The 27,900-nt window shown below is 35.9% G+C and overlaps 1 protein-coding gene across 1 annotated transcript; it reads right to left on the reverse strand.

Annotated features, from left to right (window-relative positions):
* Positions 1-844: 844 nt before the first annotated feature.
* LOC101736464 (ephrin-B2a) lies at positions 845-19,647 on the reverse strand. Its single transcript, XM_004933236.5, has one exon. It carries the CDS (start codon positions 19,178-19,180, stop codon positions 18,398-18,400), a length of 783 nt encoding a protein of 260 aa, XP_004933293.1. The 5' UTR covers positions 19,181-19,647; the 3' UTR covers positions 845-18,397.
* Positions 19,648-27,900: the final 8,253 nt, after the last annotated feature.

Consider the following 27,900-nt stretch of genomic DNA (forward strand, 5'->3'; position numbering starts at 1 on the left):
TGAAAAAACGTATTTGACAAAATATGCGACATGTGCCCTTTTCGAAATTGCATATTCAATTATATTCTAGGTTTGCGAGCTCACGGTCGTTCTGGTATTAGGGGATTACAGGTTTTTTTTTATTGCCCTTGTATGCAGACGAGCTTATGGCCCACCGGTGAGTGGTTACCGTCGCCCATGGACTTCAGCAATGCCAGGGGCAGAGCCAAGCCGCTACCTACCGCTTAATACTCTCCACAAGCCTCGTTTGAAGAAGGACATGTCATAGCGCTCGGGAAACACCGTGGAGGGGAGCTCATTCCATAGCCGGATGGTAGGTGGCAAAAAAGACCTCTGGAAACGCACTGTGGATGACCGCAGTGGCTCCATGTAGTACGGATGAAATCTACTCCGGTGGCGGGCGGTGCGGGTGCGATGGTAAAAACGAGATGCCGGTATCATCTCGAACATCTAGTACAATGACAGCATAACTCTGCAATCGGTTCAAAATCGCAGCAAAAATTTTGTAATCCGTTGATCGAAGGTCAATCATATGAGTCGACTAGTATCAAAGCCGGCAATGTGACTTTTGGACAATTACTGGTAAATCAGAAAAACGAATTATTGACTTTGTATTCCATTGGCAGTCACAAAAGTCTTCTGAACGACATCTTAGATAAATAACAGGTTAAGTATTAACCTTTATTTAATGCAGGTTTTGAACCGTATTCTTTGAAGGAGACGATTATATTCAAATCAATCTGTATTGACATATCAATAACATTTTTTTGTCCAAATGCACAGATTGCCACCTTTGATAATAGACGACTCATATGTGCCAACAGTAATTAAAACAAACCACATCTCCTTTCCAACATTTATTGGTCGAAAAATAAATTAAATACTTTGGATTTTAACAAAGGCCCGAAAACGTAGAAATAAATACCTACATGTACCTATACTTAACAACGTATTAATCATTATTGTTATTATTATTATTTATTACACATTATTGTTATTATTTACAAATCCATCCACTTACACAAATGTACTTATTAGGTATTTCCGTTTTATTCTGACCTGTATATTAATTGCTAATTTTTACAAAAGAAAAAAAAAGAAACTCTCAATAAACAACAATTTCCTTTTGCTTCGTCCCATAATACAAGGTCGTGAGGCAGTATCTCGAGAAAGAATGAAGTTTGAAAAAAAAAAATAGCACCTTAACGTTATTGAAGTACGAACTAAAACCATAAATCAAGAAATCTACTGAATCTGTAGCTGTCTCGCTCATTAATCTAGAGTTAGAACGAGACGTATCTTTCGGAACCAGTTTATTATACAGTGTGTGGTTTTTTTCTGCCTCCCCTCATCGATTATAATAATTTCATTAAACAAAACGTTATGGCCGCGGTTTTTTTTTTGTATATTTAGCAAATACATAACGATACATACGCAAAAAATATACACAGTGTTTCTTATAATTTTCTAACAGCATTATTAATATTCTGATCGACTCCTAATACATATTTCACATTCGACAATTTGAAAATGCGTTTAAAAACATCTTTACGGTTTAAAATTAGATTATAATACGAGTAACTTTGTTCGGAATATATCATTTTGTTCTTATTTATATATTTTTTTTAATAAATTCAAATCAATCTGTAGAAACACGTTACAAACTTACTTAAACATTGTTTAGGCCCGGCTGTAAACTTTAATATCTATTTTAAAACCGTAAAATCGCTTTTAAACAAAATTTACCTATTCACCTATTAAGTATCTGTTTTTGTTCAATCGTTAGAATAATTCAGGATTACTTTTTTAGTTTAGGAATACAAACAGGTCATCTCAGTAACTTGAAGAAATTCACCCGGTGTTTTTCCCGGGGCAAATCTTGATGGGCGGTTCGTTTAAATGCTAATATTAATTTTCTTAATACATTTCAAGAGGTAGCTGAAGCGTCAATATATTATTCCTATATTTAATATTAAGTACAAAATAATACTCGAAGATACAAATAAAAAAATCAGTCAAAAATATAATTAAAAAAAAAAAACAAAAAAAAAACAGACTAATAGCACCAATTTTTTTATAGAACATTTTTGTTAATTAGCGTAAAAAAGTAAATTATAAAAAAAATTCAAAATAATAAAGCAATTAAAATAGTAAATAGTATAATTTTTATCAAACGAGAATATTTTTCATATATTTTTTTTATTAATATACAACCTTTTATGAGCGAATACTGTTTTGTGTCAAATATATTTTGTTCATTATTAAGATATTCACTGGACATTTTCTAAAGCATCTTAAATCTCAATCGAAGAGTTCAAAGCTACGTAGGAAGTTTTCTAAACCATGCTTATAAATTGTATTCAATAACTAAATCGTCATTCGGTCAAAACTGCCGCGAAAAAGTTTCTTACAAGTACATAAGAAGACTCTTTTGAAAGAAAGAAAAAAAGGAAATTATCACCGCGCGTTTAACAGATATAAATAAACCTCATTTCTCTTTAAGTGTTTCGATGATATTTTTAGAAAATAGTCCTTTTTTTCTTCTTTCTAAACAAACTATATTTGACATTGTCAGGCGCGATTTTTCTAAAGATCTTTAATAAATCTCAAGTTACCGAAATGACCATCTTTCGACCGCTTCGTTTTCTTAAAACCCTTAATAAATAATGTAATTTACACGTACAATAGTTTTAATACAATTTTTCAGGCTTATAATATCATTTTCGTTAGTAGTGTTCGATAATATAAAATAGAATTCCAACCAAAATTAACTGTGTCCAATGGCAATAAGGTAATATGACATTTCATCTCACTTGATAGGTACATTTTGTTTATGTGAGACTTTTTGGCGGGAACGCGAGGAGTGAAGTCGTGTGTGTAATAGTGGTGGTTTATTAACTGTTTAATATCTGTGAAAGGGCACAAATGTGGAAAAATGAAACAAAGCCGCCGGACGCAACTTCTCGGGATCCTCCAAAAAGTCCACGGAAAAAATCTTAGTAAATGACCACCGTTTTACTAAGATTATAAATTTCATCCCATATCATCTCATTTCATTTCACTCCATATTATCATTTTTCATAAAAATAAGAATATAAATTAAAATAAGACATGACTTAAAGGTCTTAGCTACCAGGCCATAAAATCCCTTAAAAAAACAATAGTTTACGTGAGGATTATTTTTGAAACCTATTCACGATTAATAAATTTCATTATTGTAGGACTATTCTTAATTTTCTCAAATTTGTCGAAAGACTTAAGTATATTAGTAGATACAAAAACTGTTAAAGTAATCATTAAAACGCCATTACTTGAAATGAATCAGTACATTAATTTTACTACTAATTCTATGTACTTATTGAATTCAGTGACATATAATTATGTCGCATTCAAACTAAAAGTCTTTAAGTAGTTAAACACTGAAGTTATTCTTTAAAGAATAATTCAATAATGACATTGAAAAAACTCGACAAACTGGATTCTTGTATTAATGATGACCTGTTTAAAAAAATCTTTATGTTTCAACGGCGACAATGGAGATGGAACGTTTAGAACAACAAAATGAAGCGTGGAGAGTAAGTGTACAAATTCTGCATCTTCTTCTTCGCTGGAGAGAATGAGTGGAAAAATAGCATGTCAACCATAAAAAAATGGAGACCAACAGTGAGACATCCTGAACAAGTGCCCTTTGCTATCAGGGCTTCAGAATTATAGTACATGACCCAAAAAGAATCATAGGGAAATAATATGAAATAACGAATATATAATGGCAGCAAGAAATATAAAAATTCTAATGTAATATAGAAATGAGGGTAGACCTTACTTGGAACATATTGGCAGAATTTACAAATATAGACAAATTAATATTCAGGCTGCTTCCAGTTGAAATTTAAAGATGGAAATCGTGATTTACTTGCGTCACTTTTCTAGTACTATACGCTCCGATCCGAGATCTTGTCGGTACCAAGCGAACTCGCCAAACCTGAATACTGGGTAAGCTCATTTATGGCTATATGGTTAAGCTCAAGCTGTTTAAACTTAACCACTAGTCTTGACTATTAACTGTCAGTTTGTGTGCCTCTCATTTACACTAAGATTTTTTTCTCCGAACAATTATGGTTAAGTCGTGAGGAAGTGATTAGGCTTGCGGTATTGGCTCTGCTCGGGTTGGTAGCGTCATCCCCTGTATTTTCTTAGTGTAGAATGTTTTTAAGTGTAAGATTATCGTTATCCTGAAGCTCAGGACATCGTTGAAGTCCTTGACATAACCCATGACCTATGATGACCCATTATGGCTTCTTACCTTGTCCTTAATTTGGCGACATTCGAGGAAAACAGGCAATGTGCGCACAAATTCAAACCTGCCATAAAAGTGTCATTACTTCAGAGAACACGTTTTAAAAAAAACCTATATCATTTTGTACAATTCAATTAATTGTTATTCGCAAACTCATCAAGCTGTCGTTTTTTTTTTTTGTCAAACACTAACCAATTAACGAAGCCAAAAACCTTTTTACGACTGGCACACACATACACAAATGCAAGACTCCATTACTGTATTCCGTAGATACAGTAACGGTATTGCCGACGAAAGCACGAAGTGTCTTGTACAAAGTGTTCGTAGCTTCGCTCACGGAGATTGCTATGCGGAATGGTGATTGTTTTTGTCGCCAATCCAACCTGAATAAACGTTTAGAATATTCCAGAACTATACGATACAAGTCTGTGCGTCTCTTGTATAAGCACTTAGCATGCGCAACGCCGCCGGCATAAATACCTTTCAGTGCGCGTCAATTAATTCCTCATCAAAGGTTTAAATAGATTCTGTTAACAAAGTAACATGTAAAGCCTTCTGGACCTTTTTGACCAATCTTAATGGCTCGAAGGTTTCAGTCAGAAGGGAAAACTATACGGATTGATTGGACTGCGCTTGGACAGCGGAAATAGGGAAGTATAATCGAGACATACAAATATTTTCTTTGGTTTTCGCGAAACGGTTAAAATACGGTTCTAACTTACGCGAAAACCGTAACAGTAGTTCAAATTATGACACACAAGTCAAGCAGATTATCCATGTTTTAGTGAGGGGCCTAACAAACTGTTATGAGACAACCAATTTTTTTTTTTTTTTATTGCTTAGATTGGTGGACGAGCTCACAGCCCAGCTGGTGTTAAGTGGTTACTGGAGTCCATAGACATCCATAACGTAAAACTCTCCACTACTATGGCAAGAAAAACGATTAAAGAAGGAGGACACGCTATAATCACGAGTTGTATGATATTACAAGGATCCTAATATCATAAAAACTATAAAAATTGGACGCATACGATGGGCAGGACATGTAGTTCGCATAGAGACTAGAAAGCCAAGACTACTATATGGCAAGCCAAAAGGCCGCAAAGTCGTGGCAGGCCCAAATTCCGATGCTTAGATGGCGTAAAGCAGGACCTCCGTTATTGGTGTCAAGAACTGGAAGGAGAAAGCCCTGAACAGAGCAATCTGGAGTAACATACGGGACCAGGCTAAGGCCTCATCCTGGGCTGTAAGGCCTAAGATGTTGATGACTATCGCAGGAAACATCGAAGGAATCTGTTTTTGTGTACTTATTTCACGTAACGGCACTTACACTTAACTTCTGCAATAATGGACTTGACGAGCGAACTCTAAGCTTTGAAACATCAACGAAAGCTGCTAATACATTTTGTATAATACGTAATTTTAAATATTGTTTTCTCTTACCGTTAATGCAAATCGTATTTTTGCTAATAGGTGATAATCAACGTCTTATTTCTTCGCGTTTTTGATAGAATACAACATCTTGATTCGATTTAATATAGCGGATTTATTCAAGATTACAATAGTCACTGATTTTATAAAGTATTTTTGTGATAAATTTGCAAACTTATTAAACACCAATACATCTTGCTTAGATTAGATACGGAATATATACGAAAAAACAAAATCTGGGAATCTGACGTAAGTAATATTGAATCTTATAATTATTTCGTATCGTAAATATTAGGGTAGTGCTAAAAATTTTTTTTTAATGGTTGAATACCACTGAACTGAAATAAATTTGTAAAAAACAACAAAATCACAATACTGTTGCTACATGAAATTTTTGTATTGCACCATATTACACAAGTAATTTTGGTTGGACGTACAAACACTTTTGATTTTTATTTATAAAATTACCAAATTTCTCATTACTTAAAAACTAACGGACTGTTTTCGAGATTCGAAAATTGAGGTCAATATTTTTTTTTTTTTGTATATATAGGCATGTTTATTGTGGAAGTGAGGCTTACAAAGCGCGCGTAGTGCTATACCGCTTTCTCATTACGCCGAAGCAATGAGTGCGAACAGAGCAGATATCCGTGCAGAATCTTCATAGATTTCTAAGTACACAGCACAACTAATTACAAACTAATACAACTGTACTAAGAAATATTGAATCACGATTGATTTTCAAACTGTTTCTCTTTGTTTGATACGTAAACGTAATATTAAAAGTTAATTTAATTTTTTTTAAAGTATTTTTTTCGGTTTCCGCATGTTGCAAAGAGAATTAAAACTAATTTTACGGTTTAATCACGCTCTTTATTATTTTCAACGGAATAACAAAGATACGAAAACGTCATGTTTTTTTTATTTATTTCTTATATGGGTGGACGAGCTCACAGCCCACCTGGTGTAAAGTGGTTACTGGAGCCCATAGACATCTACAACGCAAATGCGCCACCCACCTTGAGATATAAGTTCGAAGGTCTCAAGTGTAGTTACAGCGGCTGCCCCACCCTTCAAACCGAAACGCATTACTGCTTCACGGCTGAAATAGATAGGGTGGTGGTACCTACCCGCGTGGACTCACTAGAAGTCCTGCTACCAGTAAAAAAAATATTAAAAAATTATTCTAGAAATCTTGAGAATATTTACAACAGTATATTCGCAAGTCGACGAACAATATCTTAGTCGTCCGCGAACGCGAAAACTGTAAAGTAATCAAATAACCGCAATATTTAACCGTAAAAATACTTTTAAATATATTTTTTTAATAATCCACTTTTTTTGGAGGCATATATTTTTTTCAAATGAAGACATCCATTGATTCGCTGCCGCTGCACTTACTATACTATAAATTACGACAGCGAAAATTCAAAACATTCTGAATGAAAATTTGCTAAGCGACAATTTTGAGCGAGAAAAAGAAAAATCATACGGAACGTCTCTTACAAGTAAAATGAAGCCGCTAAGTAATGACAACATATTCACGTATGACTCAACAATTTCGGTAACACGTTCATTATGAATTCAGAAGACGTCTTAACTGATATCTCGTCGCGACATAAGACTAGATATACATTATTTCAATTTTCTAACAACCGGACACCAAATTCATTAAAATAGTCTCCCAACTTTCACGATGAAGGACCCAAAACGTTTATTCAAATCGGAACGTTATGTAAATACTAACTTCTTGCCTATTCCTGTCTATAGCAGATACATTATTGTCTACGCCTATCTTTAATCCCAAAAAACATTAGGCGAATAAAGCTCAGACCTCAAGAGGATCGCACAAAATAAACTTCTGTGAGGGAATTAATTAGAAAAACTAATAATCACATTCAGAAAAGTGTCTATGAAGTAGAGATATTAATGTTTTCGTGTCAAAGCCCCAGCGCAAGATTCACTCGCGATAAAATCATAAATTTAATTGTCAGAAGACGACCGCAAATTCTTGTAATCGACCCATAAATCACCTAACAAAGATGTTTTCAGTAAAGTTTTTGGGTTTTTTTTTTGTCTCGCATCGCTGACTGGTGCCAAAACGATTATCTTCTTTCAGATGTCTTCGCGACCAGACGCATATATTAGCCACTAAAGACCGTTCAGGTCTAGTAACCGACATTTTCAACTATGAAGCTGTAACACAAATGTTTCTGTGATGTATCGAGTTTTTTTTATTTTTATTTTATTGCTTAGGTAGGTGAACCTGGTGTTAAGTGGTTACTGGAGCCCATAGACATCTACAACGTAAATCCGCCACCCATCTTGAGATATAAGTTCTAAGGTCTCAAGTATAGTTACAACGGCTGCCCTACCCTTCAAACCGAAACGCATTACTGCTTCACGGCAGAAATAGACGGGGTGCTGGTACCTACCCGTGCGGACTCACAAGAGGTCCTACCACCAGTAACATTTGTATGGAGCCCCTAGCGGCAAACGTAGGCATACTTTCCAACTCCATACAAATTTGAGTTAACTTTAACGCGATCGAGAAGTTAAAAAATACGCACTAATCACACAGTTGGCCCTAGGATCTTGGAGTACAGAGGCAATGCCGAATATGCATTTCATAAAACGTATAAATTATTATTTTTTATTACATTCAAAACTTTTTTGTTTATTTATCCGTTTCCATATTAGTCACAAACATTCATAGACAAACGCGTAGGCAGATTGTTGTTTTTTTTTTAAATTTTATTTTATTACCCGGTTACATCAGTTTAACGGGCCTCAATTATTATTGTTATTTAAATCGGTAATAAGACTGCATGGCCGTAAATAGGTACGTGACTATCTATACTTAATATTATAAAGAAGAAAGATTTGTTTGTTTGTTTGTTTCGAATAGGCTCCGAAACTACTGGACCGATTTGAAAAATTATTTTTCCATTAGAAGCCGACATTGTCCCTGATGAACATAGGCAACTTTTTTTTTTTATTTTTTTTTTTTGGTTTCATGTGTGTTTTAATGTTTCCGAAGCGAAGCGAGGGCGGGTCGCTAGTTCGTAAATATTTATGGATCATAATCATTCATTTATGCAAACGTCTGGATTGGCATGTCGGATATGAAAAAAAAATCAAGTTAAATTTAGCTGAGTTTTCAGAAGACTGCGTCATTTTTTTTTTGACCAACTAAAGAATTTGAAGGAGCCGCTCATTATTGACTAAGTCAGTAATGAGACTAGATTTTTTTATTTTTTATTTAACCTACTCCAGAACTTGATCTAAATGCAGACAATGCATAATGCTAGCCAGTTTTAAAAACTATTTTATTAGATGATCGTGAATGTTTTTATGAACCCATTTTTTTTTCGACTTACGTATGACACAGATTGCATATAATTATGTTTGTAGTTACATGCTATTTTTTTTTTTAATTATCAAAACAGACAATGATGTAGAACAGTAAAACGTTTCCATCAATTCGTTGGTTCTTTGAAGCGTCACAGAAACGGTGTTGCCTCATTTAAAATTAAATATCTCCGACGGGCAACACTGATATATGTCTGGCAACATTTACGACTTTCCTTTGATTCAAACACATTTTAAAACGTACGATTAATTACGTTAATATTTTTCACAGTTTATTATTATATTTAGATATTTATAATTTTTTTTTTTTCGTTTTCCGTAAGTCATAGATAATTTCTTTCAGTGGAAGAAACCGCAGATTGAGCCTACACTATATCACGCAACATGGTTTTACTTAAGTTTATTTTTTAGAATCGAATGCACAACCCAAACACACCACGCACCCATTACCAAAGTAAACATAAAAATAGCATTCACGATTTTGTTTATTTATTTTCTGTCGAAGTCTGTTAATGCCAGACATTTCCCATAATTCAGGGCTTGTTAGAACGAGGTAGACTTTTTTAAAGTCAATTATCTTTAATGTTTATATTTCGGGGCGTTCGGTAATGCATCGAGTGATTAAGTTATCATTCAGATGTCTTTTGTATGACAGATTTAAGTAATTTTTTTTTTACGTGTCCTTTCCTTTTAATTTTGGTGCGAAAATTAATAGAGAATATTGGTGACCGTAACCACAGACAATAAAGATTCAACGGGTTTTTTTTCTAACATCTGCTCTGAATCTTTTAAGTACATTTATCAGGCTGCTTTTGACCTAATTTGGATTTGACTTGGGTTCGATCGTTAACAAACTCACCCATTAGGCCAATTTGACGATTCCATCGAAATAGGGAAACATATATGCCTACGATTTCAATTTAGAAATATAACAAGTATTTAAATAGATTTTTGCTTTTAACTGGGCTCATATCGGTGATATGCATTAGTGAGATCGTGTATTTCATCGACATAAGTGTAATTCTGTTGCTGGACTATTGGTAAACTTTCAGCGAATATTAATTTAGCTGCCGGTTAATTTTAGCGGTAGGCAGCGGCTTGGGTCTGCCCCTGGCATTGCTGAAGTCCATGGGCGACGGTAACCACTCACCATCAGGTGGGCCGGATGCTCGTCTGCCTACATGGGCAATAAAAAAAATGTATTTAACAAAAAAAGTGTACGAATTTCTAATGGAGTTCCTAAATGAATTTTGGTAGCTAAATATCTCCTATCCTCTTAAGCTCTATGAAACACAAAATCATCCTACATTAATTTTTCAACCAAATAATCTTTAAGTGTAATTCTGTTGCTGGACTGTTGGTACAGTTTCATTGAGCGAATATTTATTTATCTGTCGGATATTTAAAAAAAAATTCGTGTTCGAATTTCTAATGGTTTTCCTAAATTAGTTTTTGTAGCTAAATATCTCCTAAATAACTAAATAATCTTCCAGCTAAAATAACTCTAGTAAATGAGTCGACTATTATCAAAGGCGGCAATCTGACTTTTGGACAATGATTGGTAAATCAGAAAAACGAATTATTGACTTTGTATTCCATTGGCAGTCACAAAACTCTTCGGAACGACATCTTAGATAAATAACAGGTTAACTATTAACCTTTATTTAATGCAGGTTTTGAACCGTATTCTTCGAAGGAGACGATTATATTCAAATCAATCTGTATTGACATATCAAAAAATTTTTTTTGTCCAAATGCACAGATTGCCACCTTTGATAATAGACGACTCAAATACCAAAAAAAAAAATTATTGTAATCGCCGGCCAACAAACAAAAACTAAGCACATGTTTACACTAGCTTATTTTAAGGGGGTAAGTTTAGAATTACTACGAGCCCTTTCGCTCTCAAAATAAATAAGACTGTATAACTTGAACGCTGTACCCAGAAATCGTCTCGTTTGTAAGACTTTACGAAAATAGATTTCCATCTAGTACGCGCTCGATGCCCGATGCGCGCACCGCGTCCGTAACTTGAATGATGCGTGTGAAACGTGTCATTTATAATGGACGATTTTTTTTTCGACGGCCACGACTATATTGGTCTGATGGATTGAAAGTCTTTTTAGTTTTTTTTTTTTTGTTTACCTCTAAATTTTATTCGTAATCTATAATACAGCGTGTTACAAAATACCCCATAAAAATGTAATTAATTATCAAAGACAAAAATTTTGTCAACCCTAGTGAGCTGTCATGTCAGGGAACCAGATTATTTAACAGAGAGGCCTACGTACCTATTTTACCTAAGTAATTACGTCTACTTTACTTAATAGTTTTTCTATTTTTCATTCGTAAATGTTTGCTAACTCAATACAAAGATGTCATTATACTCATGTGCTTGTCGCACTTGTTTTTTCGTTCCGCGAATTAGGTAGAAATGTAGGCCCATTCTGCGTAGTGTGCTCTTTAAGTTTTACTGAAATAGGGTTTGCACGTCAGTGAAATTTTAAGTACTACCGTTTTTAAATATTGTGAATGTATTCGTTATGAGGCTCTATTTGACCTGCTTTCGGCTTTACGGGTAATTTTGTAACACCCTGTATATATCTATACTTATATATAAATCTACAGAGGTTTTTACGGATGTTCCGTTATAACTACTGAACCATGCATCCGATTGACTTGAAACTTGGTATCCATGTAGAAAATACATGTACTTAATGGATAGGCTAATATTTATATGAGTGTTGGACTCCCTACACCAGTTGCGGGGGCGTTAATGATGAGAATCTTTGTGGGGATGAGAAGTAATAATGCTAATTTTAAATGCCCAGCGAAGCGGACGGGTATAGCTAGTATACGTATAAAATTAGATGAGTACATTTATGTTCCCTACACTCTAAAACGACTGGACAGATTTCGATGAAGTTTTATATGAAAAAATTTGGTAGCGATCGATTTAATCTCAAACATTTGCGAGCGAAGCCGAGTTTGATTGTGAAGTGAATAAAGAAAATTCATTCAAAACTTGTTCAGTTATATTCACAAAGTCGTCAGTGAGACTAACGCATATATCGAGAAAATCTAAATATCGATTTTTTCATGTTAATGAAAACTGATGGATGCACTGTATCTGTCAGACGAATGATGTATGATGTATGTCATTCAAAGCATTCTACATTAGGCGTCTACCTGCGCCTACTAGTAATAAAAGAAAAAAAAAACTTTTGTCGTATATATGCGGATTTTAAAATTTTGTTAAATTAGTAGAATTTACAGATATTGCAGATAGCTAATAGGAGTATGTATTTTAGAAGAGAAGACCATGTATCTGACAAAGATACGTTCGAGGTATCTGTCCTGGTGAAACTGGAAAGGCCCCGGGTCACCAGTAAGCCCTCAATCATAATTAAAAAACGTTTGAGGTTATCTCTGGAAATTCTCCATCGAATCCAAATCACTTATATGGAACACACAGAGAGTACAACACTATTCTTAACACTAATCATGCCAACACTTACTGGTACCTATTTTTACCATAGCGGGTACACAAAGGTATATGACAAGTATTACTCAATATAAACAATATAAAACAAACAATATAAATAACAGTAGATTAATTGGTAAGAAAAAGTCATAAAGTCTAATGTGCAAAAGCGATAAGATGACACGTGCATTTTCAATGCAATATGTTTCGTGTTAAGTTAAAATTATTTTGACAGAAAAGGTATTAATTACACTTGACGTGTGTATTAACGGGCTTGCGATAACCAGCAGTTCATCTGAGGTCTTGGCATTGGTAATTGGTGAATCTAGATTATGATATTCAGACTGTATTATTAGAAAGTTTTAAAAGTTAGTCGGACGAGTCGGATCTCAAAGTTTCTGAGGGAAAGCGTACGCGACGCTGAAAAATAAGTGATAAAAATTAAAGATATTATTATTAATACACTAGCTGGCCGGCAAACATTGTTTTGCCATATAAATTATTTCTAGGAGAGATAAATACCCTAGATACGGACAGCAACGCCATCTGCCGGGCTGATTTGTAAATCTAAACCATTCTCGAATCCACATGAAGGTACACAGAAAATTTCATTAAAATCGGTCCAGCCGCTTAGGAGTTCAGTGACAAACACACGCACAGAAGAAATATATTATATAACTAGCTGACACGGCAGGCTTCGTAGTGCCTCAATCGACAAATAAAAGTCTTGTAAACCTTCTCTGGATACTAATAATTCAAGACCAAAGTTAGCCAAATCGGTTCAGCCGTTCTCGAGTTTTAGCGAAACTAACGAACAGCAATTCATTTTTATATATAGAGATTACGATTTTATTATATGTACTGAAGATAATTAAAGTAAAATTATAGATATATTTTTGGATCCTATAATAAAAAAAAAACAACCAGCTCTACCGCGAAGCGCTTCTAGCGTGATTAATTATTAAAAACGATTGATCTATGTCTAGTCACGAAAGTGCTTTACGAAATCTAAAAGGGCTGTAATTCTATTGCTTTTCGTAAATGTCATTAATAAAGCCTTGTGGAAACCAATGGCGAATGTGAAATTTTCAATGACCATTTCCCATTACTTACAGCGTACAATTCGTCTTTTGGCATTAAAAGTGTACAATTTCTAAAAATATTCGAAATTGAGTTAATATGCGGAATCATTTGGTATCACCAGTATTTTTCTCATAAATACTGTGAAAAGAGTGTAGTTTAGTTTTTTTTTTTTTTTAAGTTACCTATGTTTTGACTACTACTAACAAAATTAATACAAAATTTTATTTTACTTTAAAAGACAGAAAATGTAACTGGTAAAAAATAAAAAATAGATGTTGCAAAGATGATTAATATTAAAAAATATCACATGTTAAAGCTTTAAAACATTCTCCTGTAAAATTAGTAAGTTTTGAGATTATACAGTTTTAATGCGAAAAGACGAATTGTGATTTTAAAATCGTTAATTGTTCAGGTAATCATTAGTGTTTTGCGGATCCATCAATACGAACTCACTGCGACCAGGGGTAGCTAAATTTAGGCATTTTCTTTTGTTCCATAAGCGCTTTTTTCCCGTAAGTTTCGACGCGTTCATAACATTTCGACGAAGACAGCTTTTATTAGCTTCCACGACAGCTTTAACGGTATTAAACGCACTTCTAACGCTAGTTTTATTTACCTTGAAGTTTCATCAGAGTCATGATACAGTTAATAAATCTCTCTATCAAATTTTCTCAATTCATTTGCCGTTTAGCCTAAATCAAGACATGTGATGTATTTTCACAGTTTTCTAATTAACATATGTTCATGTTTAACATTAGCTTGAACACAACATTGAAATTTTAAGTTTTATTTATAGATTAATTGTTTACAGAACAATGCATTAGGTCGGGGACATTCCGAAGCGGACATTATTCGAATTTAATTTCTTGTTTTTATGTCCCTTTTTAGTTTGGAATTAGCTTCTTTTTTTTTTCAAATTCTCTATATAGTAAACGTATTTGGTGGGTACTGTGGGTAGTCACAATTTTGTTGTATAATATGTCCTATCTTTAATAGGACACGATTGGCACCCGGAGCATATGATTGCCGCCTCTTATTGAATTCAATTGATAATTCAATGGTATTATAATTAACTAGCGACCCGCTCCGGCTCCGTTCGGGTCTTTAACAAAAATTTCAACGCTGTTTTTTTATTTGTTTAAATAAAAGAACACGTATTGCGGCATAACTACATAGTTAGACATATGCTGAAACTTTTTGTAAATAATAATGTGTTCTACAAAGTCGTAGTATATTATTTTGTTCTATCATCAATAGTTTTCGCAGGGCACACGATGTAAAGAATATTTTAGGTATTATTTTTACACCTTGGGTTATATTATTGGAGTTTTAGTAAGGCTCCCTAATTTTTTTCAAAAAATATTATAGCCTATGACACTCGGGAATAGTGTAGTTTCCAAACAGTGAAAGAGTTTTTCAAATCGGTTCAGTATTTTCGGAGCCTATTCAATACAAACAAACAAATCTTTCCTCTTTATAATATTAGTATAGAAGTATAGATAAACATTTGGAACGCTTGAATCTAACGCGGCAGGAACGGTCAAGGTTGTATAACGCGGCAGGAACGGTCAAGGTTGTATAACGCGGGCGGCATAAAAAGTTTGAGGTTGGATTTTTAAGTCACAAATAAAAAATCCTTCATCGTGGCAATTTTCGGAGAACTTTCTAGATTAGCAACATAGAAAAACTTGTACCCAGTTGATTAAATCGAATATCTGGACCGTGTGTGGAGTTTAAAAACAATTTTCACACATTGTATGAAACGAATCTAAGTCCGACAGTTGATATAGGGTTAGGCCTCAACGTCTTCTTAGCGATTTAAGATCGAATGTCTATTTCTAGTTTCAAAATTTAACACTACAAATAAGTACTTTATTATAATGTGCTGTAGTGCGATTTTTGTTAAGCCTCAATCCGACCGTTTCCTGAATATTACCGTCTTCTGATCAAAATTCTGTAATTTTAAAACTTCTCTCTCCAAGTAATCGAACACTTGGTGTACCACAGAGAACATGACGTCATAACTAATTACGTAATAATTATGTAAAGCTAACTTTAAAAAAAAAACCAAAAAAAACGTATTAGAAGTGAACTAGGCATTTTGATAGCAGAGCTATGTAATTTGACAATGACATTAACCAAAGACGAATTTCTAATCATTCGTTGTCTCTAAAATTGACTTATTTCGCTTGAGCGAATTTTAAGCATTTAAATAGATAAGTACTATAGTAATATACAATAAGTTCTTTTATTATTAGATGGGTGGAAGAGCTCACAGCCCACCTGGTGTTAAATGGTTACTGGAGCCCATAGGCATCTACAACGTAAATGTGCCACCCACCTTGAGATATAAGTTCTAAGGTCTCAGTATAGTTACAGCGGCTGCCCCACCCTTCAAACCGAAACGCATTACTGCATCACGGCAGAAATAGGCGGGTGATACCTACCCGTGCGGACTCACTAGAGGTCCTACCACCAGTAACCATTCTATTCACAACTAAAAGTACCTACTTTTAAGGTTTAATCTCGCATTTTATATTGTTATTTGTGACGTATGTCGTTCGTAACCACGAAAACTGTAAAGTATTTCAAAGCGTCGGTTATAATGTAAAGACAATGAAAAACGGTAAAAGTTATTTTAATTATATTCACGATTCGCGAAAACCGACGGAAACACTAGTCTTCTTTTCGATTAAAAATGATGTCTTCGTATCTTTGACTTTGTGAATATACCACAGAATGTACTTGTGAATATACTCTAGAGAATATGCCACATCCTCATTGGATAGTGTATTTAGTAAAAATGACGGTAATTTAAGCTTAGGCTGTAATTGTTTTGTCTCTTTTTTAACTACCGAAGAAAAAATGGCTTCTTACTCGTATTATAAGTAATTTATCAAGAGTTGCCAAGTTTATTTTAAACATTCCACATTCCGCCGCGGCAAATAAAGATTTTCTCTTGTTACCAGTCGAAAATGTGTACAAATAAGTCAACTCACGCGGAGCATGTACGCCAATACTCCGATCCAACATTTGGACTCAGCATTTAAAAATTCCAACGGAACTACAGCGGTTTTAAAACGCTTTAAAAAAAACGCAGTCTTAACCAGAGCCGGGATAGTTGAAGCTAAAAGTAAGTTCACCAATTCAATACAGTCAATATGCCCGCTCGCTTCCGTCATTTCTAATTTCACGAAACAGTTTGAAAACCACCGTGCTGTACAATTTCATTCTTAAAAACTATCTAAAATTATCATGAAACTGTCACTAAATGCGTATGTCTAACTGAAAACCGGTCTATTTCCACTAAACTATTATTTGACTAATCAAAAATGGACACCAAAAAATTGTGATATATTTATTTTTTTACACAATTTCCTGATATCTCCTCAGCTTACTGTTGTAAATGGTGGCGTGCTTACAAAACGTGAATATAATCACAGTTCAAATTACATTTCATTAACAATCAAGATGAGCAACGTCAATTGTTAATAAAACGAAATCAAATTAAAAAGATGAAAAAACTTTCACATAACCTAAAAGTGTATTTGAAATGTTCGATTTCGCGGGTTTTTTTTTTCTTTTCTTTCTACAACTGAAAAAAGGTAAAATGCAATATCAGTCGCGTTTTGTTTCTTTCTTTTACGTTGTCATTATTTTAATACATTCCGGTATATCACATAATTAATTAAAAGCATACATAGTAGTGATAAAAATTATATACTAAAATAAAACCGAAAATCACAGTTAATTCCTGGACAAGATTCATAAACTCGCCCCGAATTTTTTTTTATCGTAAAATACTAAATATCAGGGGAATATAAAAAAAAAAGAAATGTCTTTTTAACTAAAAAAAACTACCTATTTTTAAAGGCTTCCCTAACCGTAATCGATCCAACAGATCACTAGACGTGTGTGCCGAGTGCGAGTTTTTTAACGTTCTCGATAACGTAAAAGTTAACTCAAATTTGTATGCATTTGGAACAGCGCCCTTAGCGGCAAACGTAGGTAAACGTTACAACTTCATATAAATTTTAGTTAACTTTTACGCTATCGAAAACGTTAAATAACTCGCACTAAGCACAACAGACCTTACACGAATATTCACCGTTGCGATATCGAAAAAAAAAAAATAACGTTAAATTTCTAACGGTTTATAAAACCTAATTATCATTAATATACATTTTAACGTTTTTTTTTTTACTAGAAATATACAACTCAAGTCGTAACTACGTTATGTTGCAGACGAAAACCAAGTGTTTTTTTTTTAATTATAGTATTATCATTTCGATTATTTTGTAGGCCCGATTATTATTACAATATTACAAATTTAGGCTCGATATTTTAAATGTTCCTTAGCGACTAATGTTTTTTTTTCTTAATTTCGTTTTACGTAAATATTTATATGGAACTATTATCCACTGACGTATAATAACACTGTTGATGAACGTTATTCAGTTATTCATGTCGACTCCCCAAATGAAAACATCTCACATTTTAGTTAGTACTTACAAAAATCCAAAATCCCATTTATCAATCCGTTTTATGCACAATCCATTGGGCATTTTAGCCACCGCACTAGTTTATTTCACACCACTATTCTAGGAAGTTCACGTATAGACTAGAGTGTCGGGACGAAGATGTAGGGTCTGAAGCGTCTGCGTGGCGTGAGCTGGACCGGGCTTGTCTCGGAGGTCCGGACGGGGTGGCCGCGCCGCCCTGGCGCACATTCACCGAGCCAGTGGGGCTAGAACCGCGCTAGCAGCCAGGGCCAAAGCGAGAGACGAAGCCAGCGCTGCCCCGCGCGAATGAGACAGCTCCTCGCTCTTAATCACCTCATTCTCGGCTTTGTCATATTTGTGCGTCTTTTTGGTGACCGGTTTGCTTGTTGTCGTCGTCGTGGTCGTCGTGGACGTCGTCGGCGGCGGGGGTGGAGGCGGCAAGGTCGGCTGCGGCGGAGGTACCGGAGACTGATCCTCGGGCTTGCAGCAAACGCGAAAGACCAGCTTCATATTATTCGTTAGGCACCGGCCGCCGATGCGTCGATGCAGATCATCCTTGCTGGACGTCGATATGAAATAATAGTCTTTGCCGGGCAGAAACTCCAGTCCGCCCGGCTGAGGTGTGAAAGGTCGAAATGTGATAGTGAAAAACATTAATTTGTGTGGTTTATCGCATATAGCTATAATACGTGGGTTTGGATTCGTTATTCTACACGTATCGTATTCTTCTTTGCTAACATTGTATATTATATATTTCTCGGTATCCTCCTCGTATGTACCGGGTGTATAAACAGGACATATTATGTTAACTTGATCATATTCAAATTGTGCATTTCCTTTATTCAGATCGAAAACGTGATCTGTATTGTCGATCCTGAATATGCTGTTGGTCGTATTCCAGTGGATGTAGAATGATTTAGCGAAGTTACCCATCGCGCTTTCCATGAAGAAAACCAGAACTATAACAGTCCAAAGTGTGTGTCTCAATCCGAAAGAAGTTAGGGTCACCATTCTGACAGGTTTATCAAAGTTTCATTATCCGATCGAAGACACAGAGGATGCGTTCTTACACTTTCCGTATAGCAAACGCACACCGATCCATATTTATTAACAAATACACTTCACCCATACGATTTCCATCGTAATATTAATATATTTATCACATAAAACACAAAGTTTCGTTCACTTTTCAACGCGACAAGTCCACCATGTTTCTCTGTCCGCACGCCAGATTCTATTCATCGATAAATGTGGAATTCCATGGGACGTGGCCCTCCGTGAAAACGCGACTTAAAAACCGTTTTTAACACTGTACACCGTTAGGAGAACGTTATGAAATGCACGAATATACTTTTTGTGTTCATGAAAAGTTCAAATTAATCAATACATCACATTTTTATTCAAAATTAAGGTGTTCTTTGTATTGTGAAGCGGACGCCGCGAAGTAGGATACGTAAGCGCCGCGCGGCGGTCGACCGAACTACTGGGGAATGCAGCCCCGGGCCTGGTACGCATGCGGCCCCCGCCCTTCACCCCGCCGAAACCGGCGCGTTCCGACTTCAAAGCTATACAAGCCCGACGCCATCTTGTTCGAACACTTTTTCTTATATAATTTATAAACAATCATTCACATTTTAGTCAATTAAGTTTAACTAACAATTTATTTACAACAAAAAAATGTGTATTTTTAAATAGGAGTAAATTACTATGAGCAATAGAGCTTTCGTTAAATTGTGAACGCGACTTAAAGAGCCACCATTGAAAAAACCGGACGATCAAGTCAGGGTTCTACGTTGTGGATTGAGCCTACGAGGCGTTTGATATCTCCATGTTAAACTTAATTACCGATATTTAACATAAACATAAAATAAATTATACACAAAAAACAATTAAGCACGCGATATAATCATTCAACACGGCATGTTTTTATTTAAAATTATAACTATTTCTTTGTTTCGCGATTTTTTTTGTTGGGCATAATTTAATATTAAATTAACATTAACCATCAACTAATTAGTGACCGTATTGATTAGGTTTCAACACTTATAGCAACGATAAATTTATTTAGACGATGGACTTGTTTTTTGTTTAAAAAATGCAAACTCTATCCGATTTTCAGTTTTGTTTTAATACAATTCATCAATAAAACAGTTCTTAAAGTAGGTTCTTACTTGGTAGGATGCATTGCAGTCTAGACATGAAGACAGTATGTTTAAAAACAGTTAAAAACAGCATTACATCTCATACCACCCACGATACAAATTTAAATTTCCTAATCACTACATAGTATAAAACAAAACTGCTTTCTCTGTCCCTATATCTGTCTGTCCCTATGTATGCTTAAATCTTTAAAACTACGCAACGGATTTTGATGCGGTTTTTTTTAATAGATAGAGTGATTGAAGAGGACGGTTTATATATATAATAACATCCATTAAATAGTGGAGAAATCAATAATAAATTACAGTTTCCGAAGCGAAGCGAGGGCGGGTCGCTAGTTTCTAATAAAGCTTTATTTGTTCAACTATCTTCAAACACGAGCACAGAGAAATATGAAAAGTAGACATATTAAGCGAACCTTAAAAACTATTTATAATAATAATAATAATAATAATAATAATAAAAATAATCATTTATTGCCTTTCACATCACAGAAAATAAAATGGAATACAAATAAAAGAAAAGAAAAAAAAAGAGAAAAAGGCAAAAGGAGGTGGGCTCAGCTATTGCTTTTTATAAACCTTTTTTATTTATTGATTTGATGAGTGAACAGGCTCACGGCCTACTTGGTGTAAAATAGTTACCGGAGCCCATAGACATCTACAACGTAAATGCCGGCACCCACTTCGAGACAAGAGTTCTAATGTCTCAGTTGTAACAGTACGATGACTGCCCCATCTGTCAAACCGAAATGCATTACTGCATCACGGCAGAAATAGGCAGGGTGGTGGTACCCACCCGTGCAGACTCTAAAGATGTCCTACCACCAGTAAATAATTTAATATCAAAATTTTCCATCGACACAACCCACTGAGTTTCTCACGGAAACTTCTCAGTGAGTCGCGATTCCGATCCAGTGATAGACTCAGCGAAGCACTGCTCTTGCTAGGGTTTGTGTCAGCAACATCGTCAGGTTTGAGCCCCGTGAGCTCACCTACTCGCCCGCTGACGCTGATATTATGGTCTCTCTATCCATCAGCTTAGGTAGGAAACAAAAGTAATTAAAGATCCGTTTATATTTGGTATTAGCATCAACAATTCGATGTTTTTAATTGAACGTCAATTATGTTTCGCCCATTCAATTATTTGTATACTTTTTTTGTAATGACATTTTATTATTTTCTCCAAATTTTAAACTTTAAATGGCTCTCCTGTAATTTTACAAAAATGTCGCTTAAACCAAACAGCCTTTCACTCCTCGATATATTATTATAATTAATATATCTATATAATTATTACAAATAGCTCTTGTCGTATTTATTACGCATTACTGAAGGAACAAGTTCTTTCGAACATTATCATATCCGTACGGTACTAAGTACAAAAAAACACGAACTCATTATTAACATTGTCAATTTTGTACATAATTAATTGTAATAGGATTTCCCGCAAAGTACCTCGGGTGACCATGATATTGTTAATTCGTAGATAATCCCGGATCTTATTGGTATGTTAAAAATTAAGAAGTTGGACTTGTTATGCTGGAGTGGTGGTAGGTCGCATAGTCTTCTGGCTCATTTATGCTGCATGGCTGCATGGCTCACAGTCAAAACAACAGAGATGCCAGTACCAAATGGCAGGGAAATGAAATGATTTGTCAACGGCTTATGACGTCAGATGCCCTGGTCACAGCTACGTCACCACTAAGATCGCCAGCGACTGTCTACACGTTTTAGTCTGAAAGCTTATTATTGCATAATCTTGTACTGAAATTGAGTAAGGAGATGTTCCGACAGAATTGTATAGAAAGAGCTTGTTTTTCTTTTTTATATAAAAAATACGAGGGTCATATTGTATGCCCGGATAGGTGTACCCATTCTGGTTGTTTCTGGTGGGTCACATTCCTTTTTGAAGGTTGTAACAGCCGTTAAACTATACAATCGAGAGCTACACCTGGTGCCTTAAGCAGTGGATGACTCTATAGGCTCCGGTAACTGTATAAAAATAGGTCAACTGTCAGATAATTCCCGTACGCAATTAAGTTAAGTAAACTCAATATTCTAAGGAGCATATTATGTACCAACAAAGTGGTCGAAATATTAATGACTGTTTTTGTATAGTGTTCGTCCAATGACTATTATTACATCGAGGGACGAAAGGTTATCTTATACCTTTAAACGAGCAATTCTTGTATATACATATATATAAATAATCAGAATTTCGGAAACAGCTCCAACGATTTCCATAAAATTTAGTATACAGGGGATTTCGGGGGCGATAAATCGATCTAGCTACGTTTATTTTCAGAAAATGTTGTTTTATTCGTATTTTCAGTAATCAACTCTTCCCGACATCTGTTGGCGAAAAATAATACTATTTTTCTTAACAGATTGTTTTAGCGATATTTTTGCAACTTCACAGGAAAGCCATTTAATGTTCAAAATTTTGAAAAATTATCATAACGAGGAAATAAATAATTCAGCTCTTTTAATGGCTAAGTAAGCTAAGGTAAGCTAAATTGAAGTTCAATTAAAAACATCGAACTGTTGATGCTAATACTAAATAAATCGTACGCTTATGTAATTAAAAAGATAAATGTCGCGTTAAATTAATTGATAAACGAAAACAAAACTTTATTTAGAACGTAAGGCTGTTGATTCGAAAAAAATCCAATATTTTGTAAATGAAACTATTGTCATCCTACAATGCGTCTCTGTTTCCGCGTGTAGTGACACACTAATACGAATTATACATTTCTGACAAACCATATAACAGACGAAACGTCAAAGCTCCTGTAATGAGGACGGGGGGAAAGGGAGTAGAAATGGGGGGTAGAAAGGGGGAGCCAAGTGTATCCCCTCCCCACTCATGATTTACGCGTAATAATTGAAATCGTAGGCATTGTTGGAACGATAATTGTTTTTTTTTTTTTTTAATGAATCACTTTGTGTTGTAGCAATGTTAAATTCACTCAGCATTTTCCTCAACCACTGAAAGCTTCTGAGCGAAGTTTCTTGCGCGGCTTTATAACGCATCAAAGCGTTACTACTGGTGGTAGGACCTCTTGTGAGTCCGCGCGGGTAGGTACCACCACCCAGCCCATTTCTGCCGTGAAGCAGTAATGCGTTTCGGTTTGAAGGGTGGGGCAGCCGTTGTAACTATACTTGAGACCTTAGTACTTATGTCTCAAGGTGGGTGGCGCATTTACGTTGTAGATATCTATGGGCTCCAGTAACCACTTAACACCAGATGGGTTGTGAGCTCGTCCACCCAACTAAGCAATAAAAAAAAAACATTTATTTTTTTAACCGCCCACCAAACGCCTTCTAAGGTCTCAGTATAGTTACAACGGCTGCCCCACCCTTAAAACCGAAACGCAGTATTGCCTCACGGCAGAAATAAACGGGGCGTTGGTACTACTGTCATATTAGTCATTGTTAAAAAATTTCAAAGCAACTTAAAGGTTTGTTGATTGTATCTTCCACATACAGAAAACAATCACATAAAAATATAAGCAAATTTTAGCATTATACAACGTCAGATAAATTTCATAAAAGATAAAAGAGTATTGTTTGAAATTTCACAATGCATTAGTAACACGAAACCTACGTGTTTGTTTGTTTGTATCATTGATAGCCGACGCGGGCTAAGACAGACGTCACACCGAACGCGTTGATATAGAGAGATATAAATATTTTATTGCACTAGAGTTCCAGAAACAAATCACGAATTCTCATGGGTTTTTTTTTTATTGCTTAGATGGGTGGATGAGCTCACAGCCCACCTGGTGTTAAGTGGTTAGTGGAGCCCATAGACATCCACAACGTAAATACGCCACCCACCTTGAGATATAAGTTCTAAGGTCTCAAGTATAGTTACAACGGCTGCCCCACCTTTCAAACCGAAACGCATTACTGCCTCACAGCAGAAATAAGCGGGGTGGTGGTACCCACACGTGTGGACTCACAAGAGGTCCTACCACCAAAAAAAAAAAACATGGACGTAATAAAGTGAATGCTGATACCGAATGAAATCACGAGTCATGAAGTCTAAGTCTAAATTTTATTCCATCATGGTCTCCCAAGCTGTACGGGTTACTAATTCGCGGCAGAAGGGCATTGGTCTCAACTGGCGAGGCCTCGTAAATACTTTCCAACGGTAAGCACTAGTTCAAGATCACAGTATGCTGGTGCAATACTCAGAGGACGCTGCTGCCCACTCTCCGGTCGAACCTTTACCATTTTCAGATATCCTCACGGAGATGGAGCCATAGTGTAAGCCTCACCACACATACAATATTCACTGTCATTACGTAAGAATACGACATCCTACTGTACAATTATCATGTAGATCTTTTTGAACACAAAGGGTTGAAATATACTTACCGAGTACATCTAGAGTATAAATTCCAAACGGTCGTAAGAAGCAGTCTCTTCTGATCCGTGATCCAAGCTACACTTAATCTAAGTCATGTAATTTCAATCCTAATTTGTGTCATTTCTAAGTTTCATGTAGATTGATCTCCAAATTTTAAATAAACGTTCTAGTGTTTAATAGTTTCACTCACAGACAGGCTTGAGCCCCGTGAGCTCACCTACTAGTTAAGGTTACGCTGAAATAGCCTCTCAAGGCTATTATCAGCTTAGGTAGGAAAAAAAAAACCGCAGACACCGCCCACTGAGTTTCTCGCCGGATCTTCTCAGTGGGTCGCGTTTTCGATCCGGTAGTAGATTACGCGAAGCACTGCTCTTGCTAGGGCTAGTGTTAGCAACGCCCTCAGGTTTGAGCCCCGTGAGCTCACCTACTCGCCCGGTTACGTTGGCATAACACCCTAGCTTACCAGCATAGGTTATTGTAAGACAATTTCGGAGTGAGGGGGGGCACTGTGCGCTCTGGTGTTTTCATTCTACATTGTGTATTTATTTGTATATGAATTACTGTTTTATTGGCGATAAAGATTATATATATATATACGAATAACTTTTCACCAAACGTCACTTTGTTACTAAAATACCGCGGGCATCGCTTCATATCGCACACGTGTTTATAGCTTCGCACTGGAACGGCGACCCGAAATCTTCGCGTTTAGTACTTTTAACATCGTAATAATACACGTATGGTTTCTGAGTACGTGCAAATTGCACTGTTAAGTAAAATACACTTTACCGGTTGCGTTTCGAGGAGTCGGACGTATCCTGAATGATTTCTTCGAACGAAAAGAAAGCCGTACAGTATTCAAGACATCAGAGATATTTTACTGGTGGTAGGACCTCTTGTGAGTCCGCACAGGTAGGTACCACCGCCCCGCCTATTTCTGCCGTGAAGCAGTAATGTGTTTCGGTTTGAAGGGTGGGGCAGCCGTTGTAACTATACTTGAGACCTTAGAACTTATATCTTAAGGTGTGTGGCGCATTTACGTTGTAGATGTCTATGGGTTCCAATAACCACTTAAAGCAGGTGGGCTGTGAGCTCGTCCACACATGTAGGCAATAAAAAAAAAGATAAGAAAATTACAATAAAACCGTTAGATCAAAGCGAAGAATTTTTGGAAAAAGATAAAAATTTATCATCCTAGTTATTTATCTCGATGCAATATTGGTAGGACTGCCATTGGACTATGTCTGTTGTGATTTACATCATACATACCTCAAAAATATCAGCGGCATCACGATTTAATGTCCATAGACTATATGTCTGTCAATAGACATATTTTTTGTATTGCTTAGATGTGTTGACGAGCTCACAGCCCACCTGGTATTAAGTGTTTACTGAAGCCCATAGACATCTACGACGTAAATGCGCCAACCACCTTGAGATATAAGTTCTAAGGTCTCAGTATAGTTATATCGGCTGCCCCACCTTTCAAACCAAAACGTATTCCAGCTTCACGGCAGAAATAGGCAGGTTAGTGGTACCTACCCGTGCGGACTCACCTACCACCAGTAATATAGAGACAGATAAATATATACCTAGTCAGGTCATAAGTATTGTCACACAGTAAAAACTTTTCTTTTAGAATGCTGGCCACAAAAAAGTTTATTGAATTCGAATTTCGAATTGTTCATGAAAATAAAAATGTATACTTTTAGAATTTTACTCATTTTTTAATATGAAGTGGACGCTTAAAGAAGACCGTGTTGCAGTTATTGCGTTGCATCGTTGCGGTTACGCGCCAATTCAAATTTTTAACATACTGAAAAATTTGAATATAACCAAAAGATTCGTTTATCGTACCATCATACGATACAATGAAGACTCTAGTGTAGATGACAGGTCAAGAAGTGATCGCCCTCGGTCTGTTAGGACTCCAGCAGTGATAAAAGATGTGAAGGCCCGAATTCAAAGAAATCCCAAACGTAAGCAGAAACTGTTGGCCCTTCAGATGGGGTTAAGCAGAACCACGGTGAAAAGGGTGTTAAATGAAAACTTAAGGCTTCGGGCGTATCGAAGAAAAAAGGACATCGTTTGAATGCTCATCTAATGGACCTGAGACTGAAGAGATGCCGCGCTTTGTTGAAGCGGTACGCGGGAAAAAAAAAATCGGGAAATTCTTTTTTCGGATGAAAAGATATTTACCGTAGAAGAGAGCTACAACAAACAAAATGATAAGGTGTACGCACACAGTAGTGAAGAAGCGAGCAACCGTATTCCGCGTGTCCAACGAGGTCATTTTCCATCCTCGCTCATGGTATGGTTGGGAGTTTCTTATTGGGGCTTAACAGAGGTACATTTTTGTGAGAAAGGTGTGAAAACGAATGCAGTTGTGTGTCAAAATACAGTCCTGACGAACCTTGTGGAACCTGTTTCTCATACCATGTTCAATAACAGGCACTGGGTATTCCAACAAGATTCGGTGCCAGCTCATAGAGCGAAGAGCACACAAGACTGGCTGGCGGCGCGTGAAATCGACTTCATCCGGCACGAAGACTAGCCCTCCTCCAGTCCAGATTTGAATCCGTTAGATTACAAGATATGGCAACACTTGGAGGAAAAGGCGTGCTCAAAGCCTCATCCCAATTTGGAGTCACTCAAGACATCCTTGATTAAGGCAGCCGCCGATATTGACATGGACCTCGTTCGTGCTGCGATAGACGACTGGCCGCGCAGATTGAAGGCCTGTATTCAAAATCACGGAGGTCATTTTGAATAAACTTTAATGTCATAAGAATCTATGTTTTGTTAAGTTCATTTTGGTATATGAATGGTTACATTATGAATAAACTTGTTTCAATTATTTTACATTAAACATGTGACAGAATTTATGACCTGACTAGGTAGACAATAGAGGATAGATAGATAGACAATAGATAGGCGATATCTGTAAGAGGGGAGTGAGTGAAGAAATGGTATATGATAGAAGAATATGGAAGGAGGAAACGTGTTGCGCCGACCCCAGGTGACTGGGAGAAGGGCAGGAGAATGATGATGAGACTCCGACAATAGCCACGACAAAGCGATAGACCCATTAACATGCCACAAAACATCAAAACAACAAAATCGTTTTTAAAATAAATATGAAAGTCTTAAAATAATCGGTACGTGTCCCCACACTATCCCTTCACAATAAATAA

Source organism: Bombyx mori, chromosome 2 (genome assembly GCF_030269925.1).
Source record: "Bombyx mori chromosome 2, ASM3026992v2".
NCBI lineage: Eukaryota > Metazoa > Arthropoda > Insecta > Lepidoptera > Bombycidae > Bombyx > Bombyx mori.

Coding starts and splice junctions, on each gene's coding strand:
- LOC101736464 (XM_004933236.5), bottom strand. CDS start 19,180: ATGGTGACCCTAACTTCTTTCGGATTGAGACACACACTTTGGACTGTT.